Raw genomic sequence first — 22246 nt, 5'->3', positions numbered from 1 at the left:
AGGGGCAGGAATGGCGACACGGGATAACGCTCTTGAAGTGGTGACAGCGGGCTCCATGTGCAGTTTGTCGTATTCTCCTCCAGGTTTTGCGGTCTGTGCCCCTGTAAGCTGTTAAACTGGAAATTGAAAGTAATTGGAAGTATGTTTGGAATGGAATATTTTAATTTTTCTTAATACTTTCACGTGGCACAGAACCCAGCAGATATTGCACTAATTAAAGCAGGATCCACAGGTGCAATCCCTCCTAATGCCGCCGCCACTCTCCAAAGGGGGTAGAAAGGCACCTTTGAGAGAGACACCTGGGCACTGCAGAGCGGGGTACGGAGGAGGCGTGGCGGCAGAGGTGGGCCAGGTTTTGGGTTTTAGGACATGCTGTGCCATGGCCTCCCCGCTGTAAGGCCTTAGCCAGACAACAAGTGCAGCAACACATTTTAAACTTTTGGAATGGATGGCGGTCATGGCTGCACAACATTGTGACTATATACTTAACGCCACTGGATTGTACACTTAAAAAATGATTTAAATGGTAAATTTTATGTTGTTTCTAAAGAGTATTGTTGAGATCATTTTTTTTACCAAAGTGTGTTCTCACCCCACCACAGAACTCACTAGCTGTGCTGGCTTGTTGGAAAGTCAAGTTTGGGGTGTGAAAGCCAGAGCTGGTTTTGTCCTCACTGCTGGACCCACTTAGCTTTCAGGAACCTTGAGGCTTGGATGAAGTAATGCAGTAAAAGTGCTTTAAAAATGTCTTATTTCAGTGCTGCTACTGAAGCTGATCTTAGATTCGTTTGTAATATTTATTTTAATAATCACCCTGTGCCAGGAGTGTTGTTATTTATCTCTGGTTCATCCAGGTTCAGCCAAATTTCTCTCTGTTAACTCGTTCACCTTTGGCCTCTTAACCTTTCCCCCAGTGTCCTGAATTCTGCCCCACCAGGCTCCACAAAACTCCAGGGTCACCTTCAGGAACTTCCTTCTGAACCAAGTTTGGGTAGCTCACTTCTGGAAGTTTTGATTGCTTCTTATATGTAATAATTACCTCTTCCCCCTATATTAACGGCCTCAAAAGATTCTTTAGGACTTAGTTCTTACTCTTACAGAATGGTTTGTGTGGACGGTCCAGGGAAACGCACCCTAAATGAACGGTGCCATATCTGAAGTCCTTGGGGGCTGCCCTTGCTCAGCAGTGAGAACAGATGGCCCCAGCCGGCCCGGGCTAGCAGCTGCACTGTCCACAAGGGCAGGCCCTGTCCCTCCTGCTTTTCCTGCTGCTGGCGTTATGAATGAATGAAGAACATCCGACACCCCCTCCCCCCAATATTTTTCGCCTCTATCCTTAGATAAGCATAAACAAAAAAAGGGGCCCTCCATGTTATTCTTTGAGATAACATGGAGGGACCTGGAGATTATGCTAAGCAAAATAAGTCAATTTTAAAAATAAAACAAGCGAGAACCAGAGTACCTCACTAATTCCTCCTTGCACATCTACTTCTCAGAGTTGGCTCACTCACTCCTTAAGAAACTAAGGCTGTTTCCTACTCCCATGAAGATAGTGGACTTGTGTGGAAGGAAAATCTGTACATGAATGTTCACAGAAGCATTCACAATAGACAAAAGGTGGAACCAACCCAAGTGCTCATCAGCACATGAAAGGATAGACAAAATGCAATGTACAACGGGATGTTATTCGACCTAAAAAGGGAATGAGGCTTCCCAGTTGGAGCGTTGTCCCATGCACCGGAGAGTCGTGAGTTTGATTCCCAGTCAGGGCACATACCCAGGTTGTGGGTTTGATCCCTGATTGGGGCATATACAGGAGGCAACCAATTGATGTTTCTTCCTCTCCTCTCTGTTAAAAAAAAATAAATAAAAAAAGGGAATGAGGCGCTGATACATGTTACAACATAGGTGAACCTTAAAAACATGTTAAGTGAAAAGAAGCCAAACACAAAAGGTCACATGTGATTCCATTTATATGAAATGTCCACAGTAGGAAAAATCATAGCAGCAGAAAGTAGATCAGTGGTGGCAAGGGGATAGGACAGAAGGAATGGTGACTGCCCTGCCAGTCGGTACAGCATTCCCTTTTTAGGTGATGGGAATGTTCTGGAACTCAATAGTGATTGTACAACAGTGAATCTACTTAATGGACCTGCATTGTTCACTTTTAAAGGGTTGATTTATGTTATGCAAATATCACCTCAACTTTTTAATATACTTTATTGATTTTTTACAGAGAGGAAGGGAGAGAGGGAGAGAGACTTAGAAACATCAATGAGAAACATCGATTCAGCTGCCTCCTGCACACTCCCTACTGGGGATGTGCCCGCAACCAAGGTACATGCCCTCGACTGGAATCGAACCTGGGACCCCTTAGTCCGCAGGCCAACGCTCTATCCACTGAGCCAAACCGGTTAGGGCGACCTCAACTTTTAAAAACCATGTAACGTCCCATGGCCAGGTTGTGGGTGCAGGGTAACCAGGGGCACTTTCCCAATGCTGGGCATGAGCTTTCTCTTCACCTTCACACTAGGGATTGCTGTGATGAAGTTCAAGAACCCCCCAGTGAACAGCCTCAGCCTAGAGTTGCTGACGGAGCTCGTCATCAGCCTGGAGAAACTGGAGAACGACAAGACCTTCCGAGGCGTCATCTTAACTTCGGTGGGTGCTTGTTAGTGTCCATGGCCCGGCGTTCCCTGATCAAAGTGTGAACCTGTTACCAGATCAGAGTCCAAACTCGGAGACCATCTGTACGTCCTAGTGTGGAAGAACTAGGCAGCCTTGGACGCAGATGCCCACAAGAGATTTCTGGGGATCGTGGTCCTAGGCAGGTGACGTTTTTGCAGGCACAATCCTGAGCCCACGTTGATTCATGAAGTCTAGACCTGTGCAAACTGGGCAGTGGATTCCTGGGGTGCCCTCCCTGGGTGGTCCTCAGAACCTGGGCTGGTTTTGACACCCAGACCCGCAGGACTTGGCATCTCGTGTGTTTCTACCCTCCTCCAGTGGGCACCAGGCTTACCTGCTCTGCCAGGCACCAGAGGTGCCAAGAGAGGACACCGATAAGACCAGGCCAGGGAGGTGAAGGGTGGACCCAACATAACAGGCCATTTGTTGGGTCAGGAAGAGTATTAGGGTCACCTTTCAAGTTAGGAGCCACAGACAGCATGAGGGTCCCCCAAAGCTAAGTGCCACCATATTAGAGACCTGCCATCAGTCAGTAAAGGTGCAGGAAGTAGACTGCCCAGCCTCTTTCAGCCAAGATTGGGAGCATCCACTGTGGGTGTACATCTGCTTTCTTGTCCCTCAGGTTGTCCCAGGGGTAGCCTGGTATTGTCAAAGCTCTGAGGAGCCTGGCTGCCTCTGACCCTGGGAGAACCAGCACTGTGCCAGCGACAAGGACCAGCAGGGGACTCCTGGGAACTGGGTGTGATGTATATGCCTCGTGGATAATGTGAGGCTGGGGTTTGCAGAACACAGCGTGGCCCCTGCCTTGGAAGAGAGATTATCCCATGTTTCTCCAAAGGTGGGACTGATACTCGTGGGTGTAGATTGTTGAGGGCCTGGTGACAGAATCCCAGGGAACTTTTTGACAATCGCAGCAGAACTTTCTGGAGATGCTAAAATTGCCTGGGAACTTTTCACCCTGGGTAATTTCTGAAAATACTCCATTTAAGATATCATATCCTAGCATGACATTTTCTTTATTGTGCTCTAAAGTGAGGGAACTGTGTGTCACCAAATATAGGACCTTCAGAAAGAAAGTGGGGAAACCATCGCTTCCCCAAGGCCCCAGCCTCTGTGCTTGTGGACACTGGGTGCTACACAGTGAAGGTCCCTGCTGTCTCCAGGCCTCAAAGTCGCACAGCCCTGAAGGAGGGAGCCAGGGTTTGTCCCTCCGCGGCCCATTTTCTCCCCACCACAGCGTGATCGCCCCCCAAATGTATCTCTGTATTGAGTGCCTTCTGTGCATGTAGTAGCACAGGCCTGCACAGTAGTTCCTCAGCAGATGAGTGTGGAATGATGTCACTAGTGTCATGTGACCACCATCACAAAGCACACAAATGGGCTGGTTTAAAACAACAGAAATGTACCCTCACAGTTCTGGAGGCCACAAGGTCAAAATGAAGGCATCGGCAGGGCTGACTCCTACAAGCCCTAGGAGAGACTCCTCCTTGGCCTCGTCCAGCTCTGGGGGCTCCTGGTGTTCTCTACTTGTCTCCACCACCAGCCTCCTCCATCTTCACAAATGTCTGCCTTGTGTCTCTGCTCTCCTTAGAAGGGTACCAGTCACAGGATTTAGACAGCCCCCCCTCCCCTCACTGCAGTATGACCTCATCTTGATCACATCTGCAAAGACCCTATTTCTGAATGAGGTCATGTTCACAGATCTGGGGGTGAGGAGCTCACCTTCTCCTTTCCAGGGATGCAGTTTGGCCCACTGCCGCTGTGTTGCTAAATCACACAAACAGGCCGTCCCACACCCCTTCTAGTTTATCTAACAGAGACCATCCCAGTTAGGATCATGTGGTTTATTCTCACATCCGAAATATAATGCTTTGCCTTTGATTTCCTGAATATGGGCAAATGCTGTTATCCTGCCCTAATCTGTGCTGATAAAATGTATTGGATTTTGTGGGGGGAGGGGACCAGGGGATTTTGGTGGGAAAAGGATGAGGAAAAAGGCAGAAGCTGAATGTACTCTTGCCATGTCCTTTAAGCAAGAGCAGCTCTGTCCCTGCTGCCATCCCTTTCCCAACCCAGGGCTGCCTGGCTTCCAGGTCCCTATGTCTGGCCCATGAGGAACAGTGGACTTGGTATAATGACTTCACATCTTTCTCTGTTGAGACTTTTTAAGTTACAGGAGTAGGACACAGTCCATGGAAACAAGAGGTCAGCCTCCCAAGTATTTTGCACATACAAGCCATTGAGTATGACTGTCCCATATTTTATCTGCCTGCTCTTCACAGACCATGGGTGGTTGTCATTCTCATAAGCAGTGTGGTACCCACAGTCAGTTCTAGTTGGCACCAGCCTCAAGCACCCCATCCCCCAGCCATGGTAGTGTGGGAGCATCTCCTTTGCTCAGAGGTGCTGTGCCCACATGGGAGCCCCAGGGGGGGGTGTTTCCAGGTGAAGGCTGCTGAGCCATCCCTCCCTGTCTGTGTTCTTGGCCAACAATCCTTTGAACACACAGAACTTGGTGCCCGTTGTGCTGGCAGCCCTTTATTTCCGTCTATCGCTCCTCCTGTGTGTTTGCTCTCCCTTCCTTGGCAGCTGCTTCAGGACCTGGGGCATCCATACAGGACATATGTCTTCAGAGTCATTCCCCAGGCTTCTGTCTTACATGTGACAGTCCAGGGCAGAGGTCTAGCTTCTTGACTGGTCACTGCCCCTTTCCTGACCAGACAGCAGCATCTTCCTGTCTGCAGCAGTCGGCAGCTTGCTAGACCTTTGGGAGTACATCAACATGGGCCCCCAACAGACTGTCAGAAGTCCTCCCCATGCCTCTGAAGTTTTCTGCCTGGGATACCACATAGGTTTGCCCAGAGCCTGGGGGAATGCCTGACCCTGCCTGCCTATTCTGCCTTTTCCAGTTTGAATTTGGAAAGGGAAGAACTTCCCAGGACAGAGAAGGAACTGAGTCTGAGGGAGGTGGAGGCTGAGGCCTCGAGCCCCAGCTTTGGGCTCCTTGGGGCCGTGTCCTGCCTCACCCTGAGCAAGACCTCAGCTTTGCTGCCCCTTGAACACCCGTGGGCTCCCCCGGCTCTGGGAGCACATTGCCCTGGAAGGTGGACTCTGAATGGGCCCTTGCTCCCTCACTCACCCAGGACAGCCCCGGGGTCTTCTCAGCTGGCCTGGACCTGAGGGAAATGTGCGGGAGGAACCCAGCGCACTATGCTGAGTACTGGAAGGCTGTGCAGGAGCTGTGGTTGCGGCTCTACCTGTCCAATATGGTGCTGATTGCCGCCATCAACGTGAGTGTTTCCACTCTCCACTGGCCTTTCTGCCTCCCTGGAGGCTGGGGGGCGTGGGCGGGGGGGGGGGGGCAGATGTGGCCCTGCCCTCGGGAAGCCCTCAGAGGGGAAGGGTGCCTTGGGGAGAGATGTGCACAGATCACTGTGACATGGTGACAAACAAGGTAGGGGCCACAGGGGTCAACTCACTCAATGGGGTGGGGGCAGGGCCCAGGATCCAAGGGCTATATGGGGAGCAAGTGGGGAATTGGATCCACATTTTGAAAACATCACTTTGGCCTGACCTGGGGAAGGCAGGGACAGACCGCTAAGGTAAGGTGCTGAAGCTAAGGCTCCAGAACTGGTGTGCCCTGAAGAGATGTGGTGACAACCCAAGTAAGGTGCAAGGAGAGCCTGCGCCTGGTGGAGGGAGGGGTGGGGGTTAGGTCACGGTGAGAGCTCACACCCACTAGCAGGCAGTCCTCGGGACCCTGGCTCTCTGGAATACTATTGGGACCAGCAATAGCAGCACCCAGAGCCCAGTGGTCTTGCTTCCCCTGCAGGGAGCCAGCCCTGCTGGAGGCTGCCTGATCTCCCTTAGCTGTGACTACCGGGTTTTGGCTGACAATCCCAGATATGCCATTGGGCTGAATGAGACCCTGCTGGGCATCGTCGCCCCTTTCTGGTAAGGCCAGGAACTGCACCCATTTTCCATTTGGCCCAGGGATGAACCAACCCACCTGGGAGCCCCCAGCCCCAGGTGAGTGGGTGTCTGCATTCCAGGTTCAAAGATACGCTTGTGAACACCATTGGGCACCGTGCTGCTGAGCGTGCTCTGCAGCTGGGGTTGCTCTTCCCGCCAGCAGAGGCCCTCCAGGTCGGCATAGTGGACAAGGTGGTGCCTGAGGACCAGGTGCAGAGCACAGCGCTCTCAGTGATGGGCAAGTGGCTGGCCATTCCAGGTGAGGAGCACAGGGATGGGCAGCCACTGTGGGTACTGGTGAGCAAGCAAAGCCTCCTTCCCTCCCCTTCCCTCCCTTCCCTTCCCCTTCCCTCCCATCCCTTCCCCTTCCCTCCCCAGCCTGATACTCCTGGTGAAACCAGAAAGTTCTCAGGTAGAAGTGCACCGCGCAAGTCAAGAACATGCAGACTGGCTTAGTGCCCTGGCGATACTATAACAAATAATCACAGGTGGATCATTTGTGCTTAAAACAAATGTATTCTCTCACAGTGTGGAGACCAGAAGTCCAAAGTCAAGTTGTAAATAGGGCAATGATCACTCCAGATATTCTAGGGGAGGCTCCTTTCTTCCTCTCAGTTCCTGGTGGCTCCAGACATTCCTTGGTTTGTGGCCCATCACTCCAATCTTTGATTTCATCTTCACATAATCTCCTTTATCCCACATCTCCCTTTCCTTTCTATTAGAAGGACCTCATCTTAATTGCATCTGCAAAGACCCTTTTCCAAATAAGGCCACGTGCACTGGTTCTAGAAGGGTGGTTAGGACTTATATCCTGCATATCTATTTATAGAAATAGGCTGGTTATGTCAATTACAATAGGGACTTGGATCAGCAGACTGAAGAGTCAGGTGGCTTTCTGGCTTTGTGGGTCACACAGTCTCTGTCACAACTGTGGCATGAAGGTAGCCACAGAGAGTGTGTGAACTAATGAGCATGTTGATGTTCTGATAAAACTTAGGGCCACTGAAATTTTATTTCATGTAATTTCACATCGTAACATATTACCCTTTTTGTTGTTCAACTATGTAATAAAAGGCTAATATGCAAATTGACCAAACGGTGGAGCAACTGGTCGCTGTGATGTGCACTGACCACCAGGGGGCAGATGCTCAATGCAGGGGCTGCCCTCTGGTGGTCAGTGCACTCCCACAGGGGGAGCACCACTCAGCCAGAAGCCGGCTCTCGGCTGGCAAGTGCAGAGGCTGTGGTGGGAGCCTCTCCCGCCTTTGCAGCAGCGCTAAAGATGTCCAACCAAGGGCTTAGGCTGTCCCATAGGGAGTGGGCCTAAGCCCTCGGTTGGACATCCCCCAAGGGGTCCCAGACTGCGAGAGGGCACAGGCTGGCCTGAGGGACCCCACCCACCCACCCACCCACCCCCAGGATTCATGAATTTCATCCACCGGGCCTCTAGTACTATATAAAAATGTAAAAATCATTCTTAGTTCACAGACATGGGGATGACCAAATATATTGAGTGACTTGAAAAATATTCTTTTTTTTAAAATATGTTTTTATTGATTTCAGAGAAGAAGGGAGAGAGAGATAGAAACATCAATGATGAGAATCATTGATTGGCTGCCTCCTACACGCCCCACGCTGGGATCAAGCCTGCAACCTCGGCCTGTGCCCTTGACCCAAATCAAACCTGGGACCCTTCAGTCTGCAGGCTGGCGCTCTATCCACTGAGCCAAACCAGCTAGGGCTGGAAAATATTCTTGATAAGTCCTGGCAGGTGTGGCTCAGTTGGGCTTCATCCCATGCATTAAAAGGTTGCTGGTTTGATTCCTGGTTAGGGTACATGCCCAGGTTGCCTGCTTGATCCCCAGTTGGGGGCATGTAGGAGGCAGTCTCACATTGATGTTTCTCTCCCTTCTCCCTCTCTAAAAAAAACAAACAAAAAAAACGAAAAAAAAAAACCTTTAATAAGATGTTCTCGATAATATAGTTGAGTGAAAATAAATACGCTAAAAATGCAAATTATTTTTTTAAAATATATTTTATTGATTTTTTACAGAGAGGAAGGGAGAGAGATAGAGAGTTAGAAACATCGATGAGAGAGAAACATCGATCGGCTGCCTCCTGCACACTCCTTACTGGGGATGTGCCCACAACCAAGGTACATGCCCTTGACCGGAATTGAACCTGGGACCCTTCAGTCCGCAGGCTGGCGCTCTGTCCACCGAGCCAAACCGGCTAAGGCACAAATTATTATTTTCTTTTATTGGTTTCAGAGACAGGAAGGGAGAGGGAGAGAGACATGGAAACATCAATGATGAGAAAGAATCATTGATAGGCTGTCTCCTGCACAAACTGTACAGGGGATTGAGGCCATAACTGGGACATGTGCTGTGACCTGGTTCGTGGATTGAAGCTTAACCACTGAGCCACATTGGTCGGGCTAAAAAGGCAGTTTTTACAGTCTCATCCTATATGTTTTTAAAAGATAACAGTAGTGGGAACATAGGTGATTTCATTTTCTTTTTACTTATGTTTAACTTCTAAGTGTTCTACTAAAGTTTGTGTTGGAACTCTCTTAGGAAGGTTGGGAATTATTTTCACACATGGACCCTGTTATCTTTAGATCACGCTCGACAGCTGACCAAGAACATGATGCGAAAGCCCACAGTAGACCGCTTGGTGAAACAGCGCGATGCTGATATCAAGAACTTTGTCAGTTTTGTCTCCAGAGACGCCATTCAGAAGTCCTTGCAAATTTACTTAGAAAAGCTCAAACAAAGGAAAGGCTAACGGCTGGGCTGCCCACACAGGTTTTAGGCTTATGCACCCTTCCAGGGGCACTCTGGTCCCAAGGGGGTTTAAACAAGGTATTTTCCAATTTAAAAATCCTTTCAGCTCTTTGTTTTGCTGATCTTTCCAGAAGACCCTGTTCCTTGTAGCCAGGGCCGAAGACCCACCACCATACACGAGTGCATTTTCTGCCTGGCAGGTGGGGTTTGCAGGCAGTGTCTGGATTTGGGAATTATGAACTGGCAGGTGGACCTATTCTGGACCTGGGCAGTGTCACCACTGAGTGCCTCCTTTCCCAAAGAAATATGACTGAAGCCCTGGCAGGTGTGTTTCAGTGGTTAGAGCATTGGCCTGTACACCAAAGGGTCACGGGTTCAATTCCCAGTCCCTGGCGTGTATGGAAGGCAACGGATCAATGTGGGACACATCAAGGTTTTTCTCTCTCCCCCCACCCCCTCCTTTCCACTCTCTAAAAATTAATGGGAAAAATATCCTCAGTTGAGGGTTAACAAAAAAAAAAAAAAAGGAATTGTCACTAAAGTTCTCAGGTTGTCCTGTCCCTGGCCTCTGGGCTGCCTGATTGCTAGAAGCATAAGGGAGTCATGGGCCCTGATGATCCACACAAGATACCTCCCCTCTCCCCCCCACCCTTGCCCCCAGAGAAAAACCCTTTGGCTACCACATTTGTTCATTTAGATGGAGGGAATGTATGACAATTCAGAGAAATCGGGGACTTGAAGAGGATCAAGGGAGGCACATTTTATTGATTTTTTACAGAGAGGAAGGGAGAGAGAGAGTTAGAAACATCGATGAGAGAGAAACATCGATCAGCTGCCTCCTGCACATCTCCCACTGGGGATGTGCCCGCAACCAAGGTATATGCCCTTGACCGGAATCCAACCTGGGACCCACTGAGCCAAACCGGTTTCGGCAAGGGAGGCATTATTTGAGAGGCATTCTATGTTGCAAGTGTCCTACATCTTAATTTAAAAAGACTTGTCAAGAAAAACTTGCTCGAACTTTTGACAAAAAGGCTTTTCCTCCCACCATACAATTCAGGACAGTTACCAAATCCTGCCAAAAACTAGAAACCTCATCAGGCCCCTGTCAGTTATGCCGTGTACTCCCGATCGTCAGGGGATGGGTTTACCTGGGATACAGGCCATTGTCCTGACAAGTCCTTGCCCAGCCCAGGGCTCGTGAGGAGAACCTACCCAGGAAGGCACCACTGAAGGGCTGTACCACCTGGAGTTCTGTGGGCAGGATCTTAACCTGACCCCCTGCAGTGATGGACAGGACTCCTCATACCGACCAGTGCCTGGGGGTTGAGGAACATTGGGGCTGCAAGGTTGGCCTTGCAAGGCAACACTATACCTGTATGTGTGCTGATCCGCACTGCATTTACCTTAAGTTCTTGAACGCATTTACAGTGGTCTGGAAGTGGTGGTTTCCAGCAGGATGTGAAATGGGCAGGCCAGACTGTGCCTGCCCCCTAAAGCAGCAGTCGCCAGCCGGTGGTCTGCGGATGAGGTCCAAAAGGTTGGCAACCGCTGCCCTAAAGAACCTGCTGGGCTGCAGGACAAGGTTTGTGCCACAGGAAGGCAAGCTAAGAAAGGACACGGAGGCCTCTAAGCTGACCTGTTTGTGGTCCTAGCTGAGCACTCTTGTTTATTGAGCAGAGCCACACCCAGTGCTCTGGGTTGCTCCTCACACCCCTGTGAGGTAGGTAGTGGTAGGCCATTTACAGATGGGATCGGCTCACTGTTCCAGTAACATGTCAATGGCCACCTGTCCAGGCCCAGTTCACCCTGTCCTGCAGCCTTGCTGAGGGCAAGCCAGCCACCTTGAGTCCTGTGGAGCTGTTCCTCATAGCCAGTCTGCAGGCAGCATGCCCTGGCCAGTCCTCGGAGCTCAGTGGGACTTGAGGGTCACCTCCACAGGAAAATGGTCACTGATGGCAAGGGCCTGGAGGGAGAGGGGCCAAGTCTCAGTGGCTCTGCTGGGCAGCCTGTCCTTCCTGAGGCTTCACCTCAGAGAACTGGCCCCCCACCTAGGATGAAGCCCACTGGGTTTGTAAGAAACCACTGCGTCTAGGGGAGCAGGCCAGTGAGGCCTGGGCTGTTCATCCCTGCTGTTGCCTGCAAGTGGAGTGTGGGCACAGACTCAGGACCCTGCCTCTGGGAGAGGCGAAGGCATCCTATTGTGCCTTCCCAGACTTGTTCCATTCAACCACAACTGACCCTGTAGGGGCCTTTTCCGGAAACTAGGGCAGGGAGGGGATTGCCAGGTGCACTGAGGGTGAGCTGGCTCCTGTCTGCCAGTGCAGAGCAGCCGGGGCACACCCCCCACCCCCTCCATGGAGCTCAGCACTCACCTGAGTCTGGTCCAGGCCAAACACCTCCTGGAAGTTGTGCACCGTGGCCGACTGGGGCTTCAGGCTCCTGCGCAGGTGAGCACCACAGACGACAATGCGGTCGTAGGCGCAGTCCGAGTTGCCCACTGTAGTGTCAGCGCTGTCCGGGATGAGCCACTTGAACACTTCGCTGCTGCGCAGGCGGATAGCCGCCCAGTCCTGCTCCTTCACGTAGCTGCAGTCCGCGTTGAAGTCGCCCAGGAACAGCATGTCCTGCAGGGGACCAGGGTCAGCCAGCCCACGCCTCTATGGCCGCCCCCAGGGCCTGCCTCCGGGGACCCAGGGCTGTGCGGGCGCGGGGCTTACGTCGGTGCCCCACTTGTCGATAATGTCCAGGTACACATCGTAGAGAGCATCGATCTCCGCCACTGCGTGGTGAGGCGCAGCATGCAGCGGGACCAGCACAAGCTCCTTGGCAGCTGTTGGAGAGGGCGGGTGTCAGGGGTGGGTGGGGCCTGCGGTGGGGGCGGGGCCGGCGGAAGGGGCGGGGCCTCACCGGAGCTGGGGGCTGAAAATTTGACCACGAAAGGTTCACGGCTAAAGGTGTCCTCCGGGTCCGGGTACTGGTACGTGTCTACCACCGACACCGCGTCCTTCCTGGGGGCAAAGGGCGGGTGGGTGCGCCGAGCCAGCCACCTCCTACCCCGCACGCTGCGACCCCACTTCTCACCTGTAAACGAACAGGTACATTTCCTTGTAGTGATCCCGCCCCAGGGGCTCACTGCTCACGTAGCTGTACTGGTGCCTCGACACGCTGCGGAGATATGGGCCAAGCCCCGAGTCAAAGCACCGCTCCCAGGCCTAGGATGCCGGCCGGAGCTCCCGACGCTGGGCCCTGCCCGCCACACCTGTTGATCTGCTCCATGAGCACGGACACTGCGCTCAGGTCCGGGTCTCGCACCTCCTGCACGAGCGTGATGTCATAGCCAGCCAAGATCTGGAGAGGGGACCGTAGGGGCGGGTCACGCAGGGCAGATCCGCCCACAGAGCCCAGAGGCAGCAGCCCCAGCCCAGGCCCCCGCCTCACTTGTGCGATGACGCTGGCGCAGTCTGAGTCCAACACTTTGCTGTCACCAAAACTCTGGATATTGAAGGCTCCAATGCGCAGCGCTGCTGCCCCGGCAGCCCCCAGGGCCCAGAGCGCAGCCAGTAGGGCCCGGGGCCATCCCATTGCTCCGAGGTAGTGGGCTGGGAGGGACAGACACAGCCCTGAGCACCCACCGGGAGTCGGACACACCCAACCACCCCTCACCTCCCCAGGTGTGGGGGCCTGACAGGGTATGCCACCCGATGCTGGCCAGCACCAAGGGCAGGCTCCCCCTGCGCTCTCCTCAGGGTGGTGTGCTGGGCTCATGGCCACTCTCCTACTCCGTGGGAAAACTGAAGCCCAAGCAGACGAACCCCATTACCATCCAGCCCGACTCACCTGAGATGTGGATAGGGCAGTGCCAGAGGCTCAGGATTTGGGCCCAAGTAAGGGTTTGAGGTCCAGGCTGGGAGTGTGTCCGTGGTACCAGACTCCAAGGGCTTGGTCTGGCAAAAGGTCTGTCTGATGCCTGGGCACACTCAGGTATTTGAGGCCCTGGTCCAGGGAGGGGCCAACTGTGCTGGGTCCCGCCCCCTCAAAGTTGGTGCCAGAACTCCTGGCTCCCATTCCCACAGAGAACCCAGAAGACAAGGCAACAGGGGATCCACCCTGAGGCTCCAACCCCCAAGTCTGTCAGAATCAGGACTCAGAAGCCCCTGCCAACACCCCAAGAGCTTCATGAGGAATGAGGGAGATGGCCAGCCAGGCCCTGAGTCCAGGCCTGCTCTTGTCCCCGCCCCTCAGAAACTAGGTCATCCAGAATCTCCCTCCTGGCACGGCATCCCCTCAGGGAAACTAAGGCAGTACAATTAGGAAAGCCCCTCTTCTTAGCTCCACTTCTTCCACTGTTTCTGCTTCACATTGTTAGAGGCTCCTGGTCTCCTGGCCCAAGTCCCTTGCCCCAGGGAACCACATCGGGCCTCAGGAAGCTGGGGTCACAGATCCCAGTGGGCAGGGCACCAGCAGATGGCTGTCTGTCCACATGCCAGTGACACCCACACGCAGCCAAGGTGTCGCCAGCCCCATCAGGAATACTGGGCGGGGTGGCCAGGCATGAGAGTCTACAGCGTGGCCCGGGCAGACAGGTGCTGCCATGGGAGAGCCTGCCAGGGCTGCCACTGCCGCAATATCACAAGCGGTGGGTTTTCATGTTTTATTGTAAAGCAACAAAAAACTCTATTTACACCCCCACGTGTCTGAACATCTGGATTCTGTGCCGTGTCTTGTCCATACTAGGCCAAGTAGGAGTGGGTAGGGCGCTCAGGTTCCTTGCCCCTGACCCAGCCCAGCCCAGTGGGACCCTACAGGCACCCACGCTAAACAATGACAGTCTGCACCTCGAGCTGGCCCTCTGGCGAGGCAATAACCAGCTCGCCCGCATGCTCCAGGATCTCAATGTCCTCCGATGAAACCATGGTCACAGTAGCCTGTTCAGTGCCATTTGCACCCGCACGGGCAGTAAGCACAGTGCCCTCGCTGATGGCTGAAGCCAGTGTCATGGCCACCTGCTCTGTCAGGCTTTCCGGGGTGGCAATGGTAATGGTGTCTGCAGCAGCCGCTTCTGGACCTAGCTCCGCCTCCTGATCCATGGTCACATTCTGCACAATGATTTGGTGCCCGGCGCTGGCCTGGTGTACGATCTGCTGCACCACCTTCATGATATGGCTATCCACCTGTGGGTGGCTCACAGCTCAGCCCACAAGGTTGGGTGAGGGCACCACACCTCCCTTCTCCCTCTCCCCCAGTCCCTCACCTCTGTCTGGGTGCCCTCGATGATCTCTGTAGCTTCACTGGTCTCGGTATCATCCGTGGTGGCCTGGAAAGAGGGTCAGAGGTCAACCTTGCCTGCCCCTGGGCCACATCCCAGCCCTGCCCGACACCCACCTCAATGATGTACTCCTGGGTGTCAGCCACCACGGATGAGAATTCAACCAACACAGTGTGCGGGTCTTCATCGAGGACAGTGGCAGCTGCTGTGGGGCTCTCTTCGGACACCAGCAGCTCCTCCACCTCCAGCAGGCAGCCCCCTGAGGCGGAGAGCTCAGTCAGGGCTGGCCTCCTGCTGCCCCTCACCCCCTCCTGCCTCCCACTCGCCCCCAACCTTTAGTGCGCAGGTGCCGGTTGAGCGTGCCATGCTCGGCAAAGCCACGGCCACACTTGTAGCACTTGAAGGGTTTCTCGCCCGTGTGGTGGCGAACATGCCGGACCAGTGAGCCCTTCTCCCGGAAGCCTCGGCTGCAATATGGGCACACGTGCGGCTTCTCTTCCAGGTGTGTCCGGAAGTGTACCTGCTGGGCATTCTGAGGAGGCCACTGTCAGGATCAACCTGGTCTTGTCCACACCTAAGACTGAGGCTTTCCCCATCCACTTCTAGGGCCGGGAAGGGGGGGATTCATTGGCCAGCAGGGAGGGTCCAAGCCAACACTGGGCAGAGGGGGTAACAAGGGAGGGCTGGGGCAGAAACAAGGGATGGAGCTGGCCCACAGAGTGGGGAGCTCATGGGCGGGGGGGTCAGAAGTCAGGGCTGGAGGGCCCACCTTGGTCTTGTAGCGCTTGCCACACTCAGGACAAGGGTAGGGCCGCTCATCTGAATGGACACGCCGGTGGCCGCGCACGTGAGCGATGGTCTTGTAGAGCTTCCCACAGTCCCCACAGCGGAAACGGCGCTCGTGCACGTGGACCTCCTGGTGCTTCTTGAGCAGGTAGGCCTTGGGGAAGGCCTTGCCACACTGCACACATGTGAACAGCTTCGGCCCTGGGGCCACAGGCAATGTCAGGCCACGTCCAATCCCCAAGGGCCCCCCAACTGCCTGCTGCCTGCCCACAGGCCACCCTGACCACCATTGCCCAAGGGACCACCCTGGCCACTCACAGATCATCCACTGACCAGTGCCCCACTCGCCACCCACCTGCGTGGCTCCTTTTGTGGGCCTCTAGGGTGGCAGCTGTCGGGAAGGTTTCACTGCACTGAGGGCACAGGTGGGTCCTGGATACCGCTGAGGCTTCATGGGCCACCTGCTGGGGGACCACAGCATATTTCCAGTACCCACTGCAGGCTGGGCCCCAGCAGACAGACCCGTAGCACCCCCACCCTGACAGGCTCATCATGGGCTTAGGGGTAAGCAGCTCAGGGGACAAAGTCACTGCAGAAAGTGACAGCAGGGAGAACAGCAAGGAGGCTGGCGGCCAGGCCAGTGTAATGAATAGCTTCATCTAAGGTGCGGCCCCCAGGAATGAGCACACTGGCAGCACAGGTACCTACTGTCTCCACCTGCTCCACCTCCAGCAGCGGCAGTTCTGGGGGACCATCTCCTAGGGGCTGGGCACTGGACGCAGCGGGAGGGACTGGTTCCAGGGCCCCCTCCTCCCCAGTGACCCGCTCAAGGACAATGCCAGAGTTCTGCATGGCCTGGTGCAGCAGGTTCTCCCGACTGTCCTCGCTGGAACAGGGAAGCTCCTTGGGAGCAGGGGGCTGTGGGGGAGGGGGAGGGAGGGAGGTTGGCCAGGCGGCTCAGCATATGGCACCCACCCGAACCCACCACACAGGAGAAATCCAAGGGGCCCAAGGACCACTGTGCACACCCAATAGCTTCACTCAGGAATGCCCCTGGGAGCCCCACAGTCCACTCCCATCTGCTCTTGCCTGCCCCATCTAGGGCAGCCATTGATCTTTCATCCCCTCTGCAACCACACAGAGTGCAGACCCAGGTCAGTCCCATTCCCACTAGAGCCAGTGCCCAGAACAGATCCTGGCGCTGAGCAGTCAGAGGCCACACCCCCAGACGGCCCCCACCTCTGGGGTTAGGGCTTTCATGCCCAGGGGCAGCTCTTGCATCTGGACATGGACTTCATGAATGACAGTGCCCTTGGCATCTGTCACCAGATGAATCACGGGTGATGTCTCCATGGGCTCGCCTATCACCGATGATGATGTAACGGTCCCCATGGCGGAGGCACCAGACCCTTTAAGGCAGAACCAAGAAGAGTCCTTGAAGAAGCCTCCCTGACCAGGGCAGCTCCCGGGCTGGAACAGGGAGCCTTCACCATGCTGACCTGTATGCGCGTCCTCTTTGCCAACAACCACATCCTTGCTCATGGTGAATCGGATTTTTTCAGTGCACGGGGTGAGAGACTTGAGGTGCCGGGTCAGTGCACCTGACTCCCGGAAGCTCTTTCCACACTTGGCACATTTATAGGGACGCTCATCTGTGGAATGGAGTCAGCTTTGGGTAAAGAAGGCAGGCCTGGAGCCATAGCCTCCCACCAGGAGGCAGGGGTGCCCCACATACTGAGCTAGCTCACCTGTGTGCCGCCGGTGGTGCCGGATGAGTGAACCCTTGGTCCGGAAGGAGGCCCCGCACAGCTTGCACTCGTGGTCCTTACGACTGCTGTGGGTGACCATGTGGGCCTTGAGGATGCTACCCTGAGAGGGAGGGGCAGCGAGGCTCAGGCAACTCCCTGGGCAGGAGGCCTGGTCCCCTTAGCTGACACGGCCCAAGATCTGGGGCTCACCGTCTTGAAGGTCTTGTGACACAATGCACACACGTAGCGGCCATCCTCGTTCACGAGCAGCTTGAGCTGGGCCTGTTCACCCTGCCCGGCCAGCCCGGGCCCCTGAGGATCGGGGCTGCCTGAGGCCTCTGCCATCTCATTGTCGCCTGGATCCACCTCAGCAGCCACAATGACCTCTTTGATGTGTCCACTGTCTAAAGAGAAGCAGGTCAGCCTGAGTCTCAGGATGCTGTGAGCCCTACCCCTCCTGGGATCCTGGCCCAGGAATACTGCAGGGGTATATTGGAGCTGCTTGGAGAAGTTCCAGGCCCCCAGAATGTATCCAGTGGAGATCATGGTGAGCAAATGCCCCCTCCCCTAAGCCAAAAGGAGTACAGCGCTAGATGTGCACAGGGGTCCTACCACTTCTAAGGGCAATGGAGTACCCAACACAGAGACAGTGGGCAGGCCAACCCAGCTCACTGTAATCTATCCCACTTGCTGCCCCAGCTCCCACTAACATAAGAAAATGCCTCCAGAGTCACCCACTAGCATCTATTTTGAAGCAGGCAGGCGAGGAACCCGGCCTCAAAGTGAATGCTCATGAGACACCTGGGACAGCCTGAGGTTTCTGCACCTGTCGAGAGCGTTGAAGAAATCTGACAATCACCCTGGCCGGGTAGCTCAATTGATTAGAGTGTCATCCCAATGTGAGTTCGATCCCCATTAAGGACACATACAAGAATCAGCCAATGTGCCCTGTCTAGTGTAGCTCATCCCTTGCACTGGGAGGTCGCCAATTTGATCCTGTCAGGGCACATGCCCGGATTGGGGGCTCGGTCCCTGGTAGGAGTGTGCAGAAGGCAGCCGATAGATGTTTTTCTCTCACATCAATGTTTTTCTCTCCCCCCTCCCTTCCTCTCTCTCTAGAATCAATAAAAACATATTTTAAAAAAATAAATCTGACAATGTGTAAAGCTAAGCTGTAAACACTTCACAATTTCTGTTCATAAAAATGACAGTTGGAAATGGTTGTGAAACTGCTTCTTTGAAGCCTCAATCAAGCTGGCACCATGTTTTGACAAGTCATTCCCTCCAAACAGAATGGAAGCACAACAAATAAGGGCCCAGCCAGTGTGGCTCAGTGGTCGAGCGTCAATTTCTAGTCAGGGCACATGCCCGGGCTGCCAGCTTGATCCCCAGTAGGGGGTGTACAGAAGGCAGCCGATCGATGATTTTTCTCTCATCATTAATGTTTCTCTCTCTCTCTCTCTCTCCCTCTCCCTTCCTCTGAAATCAATATTATATTAATAATAATAAGAAGACGATAAAGCATGCCTGATGCTTTCTCTTTCCTCTGCCCCAGAATGTGTCATACAGTAGACCAAAGGTTCAGGGAAGGGGTAACAAGTGAAATGCAAGTTTGTTTCCCAAGAAGAGGCAGGAGTGGGTATCTAGCTGCTAATCGGCCCCAGCAGCCTCCGCTGACCATGCAAAGACACAGAACTCTCAGCCCTGGGACAACAGCAGATGGTAGTTTAGAGTCTGGCCAATCCTGGGCTGTGGACCACTGAGCAGCTAACACCAAGGGGACATTGGGGTACCCAGGATGTCTGCAAAAGGAGAAACTCCCAAGGATGTAAGAGAGGCAGGGGGTGCCCATAGAGGAGCCCCCAGAGCTGCCGAGCTGCAGGCATGGGCAGGCTGGAGGTCAGGGTGGTGGGAAGATGCCTGACTGAACAAGGGTCTGCAGCCCGTAGATGCTGCCCAAACACAGAATTTGTTTTTCTTTTTTCTTTCTTTATTTTTATTTTTTAAATCCTTACCCAAGGATATGCTTTTTTGATTTTTAGAGAGAGAGGAAGAGGGAGAGAGAGAAACATCAATGTGAGAGAGAAACATTGTTCAGTTGCCTCCTATACGTGCCCTGACCGGAAACCGAACCTACAACCTTTTGGTGTACAGGACAGCACTCCAACCAACTGAGCCACCCAGCCAGGGCAGGGAACTTGTTTTTCTATATGACACCACCCACCCCAGAAACCAAAAACCAAGCCAGGGCTGGAGCACGGCCCCACCTCCCACAGGACAACATTCCTATCCCAGAGTGGCACCAGGTGAACTTCCCTGTCCACAGGAATCTCAGGGGGAAAGACAGCATGGAGACAAGGACAGGTGTCCCATCACCTCCCTGAGGTGGGGCCTTGGCAAAAAGCCTGCTCCAAGGTTCCCCTCCCCCACTCTTCTCCCCCATCCCTTCCTTCTACCCCAGATGGTCCTAAGAGCTTCCCAAGGGCAAATTCTACCTGTTGCCCAAACTTCCTGTCTAGCTCCTCAACCCACTCATGCACCTGCCAAGGTCTCTGCCCAGCAGGCTCCCCAGGTAACCACCATTCCCTTCCAAATTTCCCGAGGCAGCAGGCTCAACCCAGCCTTCCTCCACTGCTGTGCACACACCCAGCACCTCCCCTCCCCCCCCAACTCTCTTCACCTGCCCCAGCCCTGGACTGCCCTTTTAATGTCCCCCTGCATTGGCCTGTCCCCAATTAATGAGTGTGTGATCTAATCCAAACATCTCAACACCCCTCTCCTATTGTACATCAGAAGGTATTTTAACTTAAAAAAAGCCATCAAAGCAGCTGACTTGGCGTTGTATGCTCATAAAAGCCTTGTGAGAATCAGGTCAGGAATCACTACCCCCACAGGGAGTGAGCACTGGGGAGTAGAAGGCCAAGGTCAGGCAGCAGATCAAGGCCAAGCTGGAGCAGCAGATGCACGCCATGCATACCCACCCGGAATCTCCAGAGCCAACTGTGGGGGGAAAAAGGAACCAGGCGGGTAGCAGAGAAGTAGGGAAGATCCTAGGGCAGCCCAGGCAACATGCTTTCCTTTCCTGGCAGGGGAGGGCCTGATGCCCAATGCTCAATCCTCCCATACACCTTGCCCTGGGGAAGGTGCATACCAGGCCTCAGTTCCTCCTGGGCCAGGCCTTGCTCTCGGGGAGCAGAGGAGTGTGGGCAGCAGAGGTTCCCAGCCTCCAGCCCTGACCACTGATGGCTACCAGGTCAGCGACACTTCAGGGCTGAAAGCCAGGAGTGGACACGCCCAGTGGGGCCAGCTTACCAATATCAGGTGTGTGGCTGATGTCCGGTGTCAGAGCAGCTGCCTCCACAACAATGTGGGCCAAAGTGATGGGCTCCTCCGGGCTTGCCACGGCCGGGACCACCTATCAGTGGTGAACAAGGACAAAAGGAACTCGTCTGTGGAGCTCCCGAGCTCCCTTGGTTTGGGGAGTGCAGGCTTGGTTTTCTGTCCATGCAGGATGGCTGGGTGGAGGCTCTCACCTCCCCCAAGAGACTCACTACTCTGAGCCCAACTCCCAGCCTGGCCCGGGTGTCAGCCCCATCACTCTAACACCTTTAGCCCCTGAGGAACACAGCACCAAGCACCCTCAGGGAGGACTCCAGAAGGAAGTGATCAGAGCTCCAGCTCGAAGCTCAGCTGGCTGTGCAGGAATGAAGGTGGTGAAGGTAAGCTATTACACCCACCAGCCCCAGCCAGGGGTCACAGGAGAGGGCTCTGGGAGTGTGGGTCCAGGGGCCTTCCTAGAGGAGAGGGCACTTCCGGGAGGGGCAGGTACAGAGCATAGGGTCGGAGTAAGACAACTCTGGGCCCACTGTCCTCTAGGCTACTCCCTGTAGTGACCTGAGGCAACTGACTTGTCTTGGAGCCTCCTTCCCCACTTCCTTCCGAGGATGACAAGAGTGCCCACTGTGCAGGGCGCTACGGGCCTTAACTGTGTGTGTACAGCCCCAAGCATACATGGGGTGCAACAAAGTCGGCCATTTTTATTATGGGGTGGCAGGATCCAGAGCCATGCTCTGTTTGTGGGATCCACAAGAACTATCTGTATAGGATAGAAGACAGGCCAAAAATACAAAAACCACCATGATACCCCTGAGCCAAGGCAGAACTCTGGGCCACAAGAAAGGAGGGGCCACAGGCCCCAACTGCGTATGCTTCAGCCAGAGGCTGCTGAGAAGGCTAGGCCATCCAGGAAATCCTAGAGCACCATCAGGCTCTTGGTGGTAGAGCCAGATCCCCCCTCACCCCGACGGAGGGCAGTCCCATCCGGATGGCTCAGTCACAAGCCCAGCACTGAGGTGTCTGCCACCCATTTAACCCTCCCTTGGCTCAGAGTCACAAAATCGGATGCCTGCTCTCTGCCTGCCCCAGTGTCACTGGGAACCAGCTGCACAGGTCTGTCCCCGCATGCCACCTCCTCCTCATCCTGCATGTGTGTGGGTGGTGGGCTTACCTCCTGGCCCAGCAGCGCAGCAGCCGCAGGGGTGGCAGGCAGGGCCTCCGGGGGAGCCCGCTGGCAGACCTTCTGGAGCTTGTGCTGAACAAAGTCCTCCAGAGCAGTAAACTCCGCCTGGCAGCGGCCGCATCTGTGCACATCGTCCTCATCTGTAACAAGCCTGAGGTCAGTGGGGCTGGGCAGGGCTTCCAGGCCCTGGCCAAATCCACCCCAGGGTGGCATCAGAACCAGAAGCGCCCTCCCTGGCCCTCCCAGAGGGGCTGAGAACACTCTCAGGAGCCCAAGATGCAAGCCCCCATCCTCTGGAGGTCAGCCTCAACAGTACACTTAGGCTGCAGGAATCCACCCTGGCCGTCGTGTCCAAAACCCCCACCTCAGAGACGAGGGGAGAGAGGCCCAGAGAGGCGGTCATGAGGCAGAGGCATTTGACCAGTTTGGGGACAGTGGCTTATAGGGTTTGCATGTGACCTTGGGTACCTCAATGACC

The 22246-nt window shown here is 54.4% G+C and overlaps 3 protein-coding genes across 6 annotated transcripts in view; 1 reads left to right on the top strand and 2 right to left on the bottom strand.

The window, feature by feature from the left end:
* Window positions 1–9555, top strand: part of ECI1 (enoyl-CoA delta isomerase 1) — a 10060-nt gene extending 505 nt beyond the window's left edge. Inside the window, exons 3-7 of the mRNA XM_006100916.3 lie at window positions 2534–2661; window positions 5832–5978; window positions 6521–6642; window positions 6741–6919; window positions 9281–9555. Coding sequence (XP_006100978.1) covers window positions 2534–2661; window positions 5832–5978; window positions 6521–6642; window positions 6741–6919; window positions 9281–9447 — 743 coding nt within the window. The 3' untranslated portion in view covers window positions 9448–9555. The remainder of the gene's footprint in view (window positions 1–2533; window positions 2662–5831; window positions 5979–6520; window positions 6643–6740; window positions 6920–9280) is intronic.
* Window positions 9556–11081: 1526 nt separating this feature from the next.
* On the bottom strand, window positions 11082–13552 carry DNASE1L2 (deoxyribonuclease 1 like 2). The gene is given in 8 exon segments (XM_023764450.1): window positions 11082–11412; window positions 11822–12073; window positions 12167–12298; window positions 12301–12457; window positions 12531–12614; window positions 12709–12797; window positions 12888–13048; window positions 13287–13552. Coding segments are annotated over 7 exon segments (912 nt in total). The 5' UTR covers window positions 13032–13048; window positions 13287–13552; the 3' UTR covers window positions 11082–11358.
* A 534-nt stretch (window positions 13553–14086) lies between these two features.
* The window catches only part of E4F1 (E4F transcription factor 1), a 10458-nt gene continuing 2298 nt past the window's right edge, over window positions 14087–22246 (bottom strand). The window contains exons 2-14 of one of the 4 annotated variants that reach the window (XM_006100913.3): window positions 21757–21908; window positions 20562–20664; window positions 17460–17653; window positions 17250–17370; window positions 17001–17153; window positions 16741–16910; window positions 16210–16419; window positions 15857–15965; window positions 15485–15702; window positions 15049–15247; window positions 14832–14974; window positions 14701–14763; window positions 14087–14620 (exon numbers count right to left, since the gene is read on the bottom strand). In XM_006100913.3, the coding sequence (XP_006100975.1) occupies window positions 14264–14620; window positions 14701–14763; window positions 14832–14974; window positions 15049–15247; window positions 15485–15702; window positions 15857–15965; window positions 16210–16419; window positions 16741–16910; window positions 17001–17153; window positions 17250–17370; window positions 17460–17653; window positions 20562–20664; window positions 21757–21908 (2192 nt within the window). In that variant the 3' untranslated portion in view covers window positions 14087–14263. The remainder of the gene's footprint in view (window positions 14621–14700; window positions 14764–14831; window positions 14975–15048; window positions 15248–15484; window positions 15703–15856; window positions 15966–16209; window positions 16420–16740; window positions 16911–17000; window positions 17154–17249; window positions 17371–17459; window positions 17654–20561; window positions 20665–21756; window positions 21909–22246) is intronic. The other 3 variants (XM_006100914.3, XM_023764449.1, XM_014466320.2) reach the window with 3 other exon arrangements.

Source organism: Myotis lucifugus, unplaced genomic scaffold (genome assembly GCF_000147115.1).
Source record: "Myotis lucifugus unplaced genomic scaffold, Myoluc2.0 scaffold_332, whole genome shotgun sequence".
NCBI classification, from domain to species: domain Eukaryota; kingdom Metazoa; phylum Chordata; class Mammalia; order Chiroptera; family Vespertilionidae; genus Myotis; species Myotis lucifugus.
The sequence above is the reverse complement of the archived record's forward strand: the minus strand, read 5'-3'. Positions and strand labels throughout refer to the sequence as shown.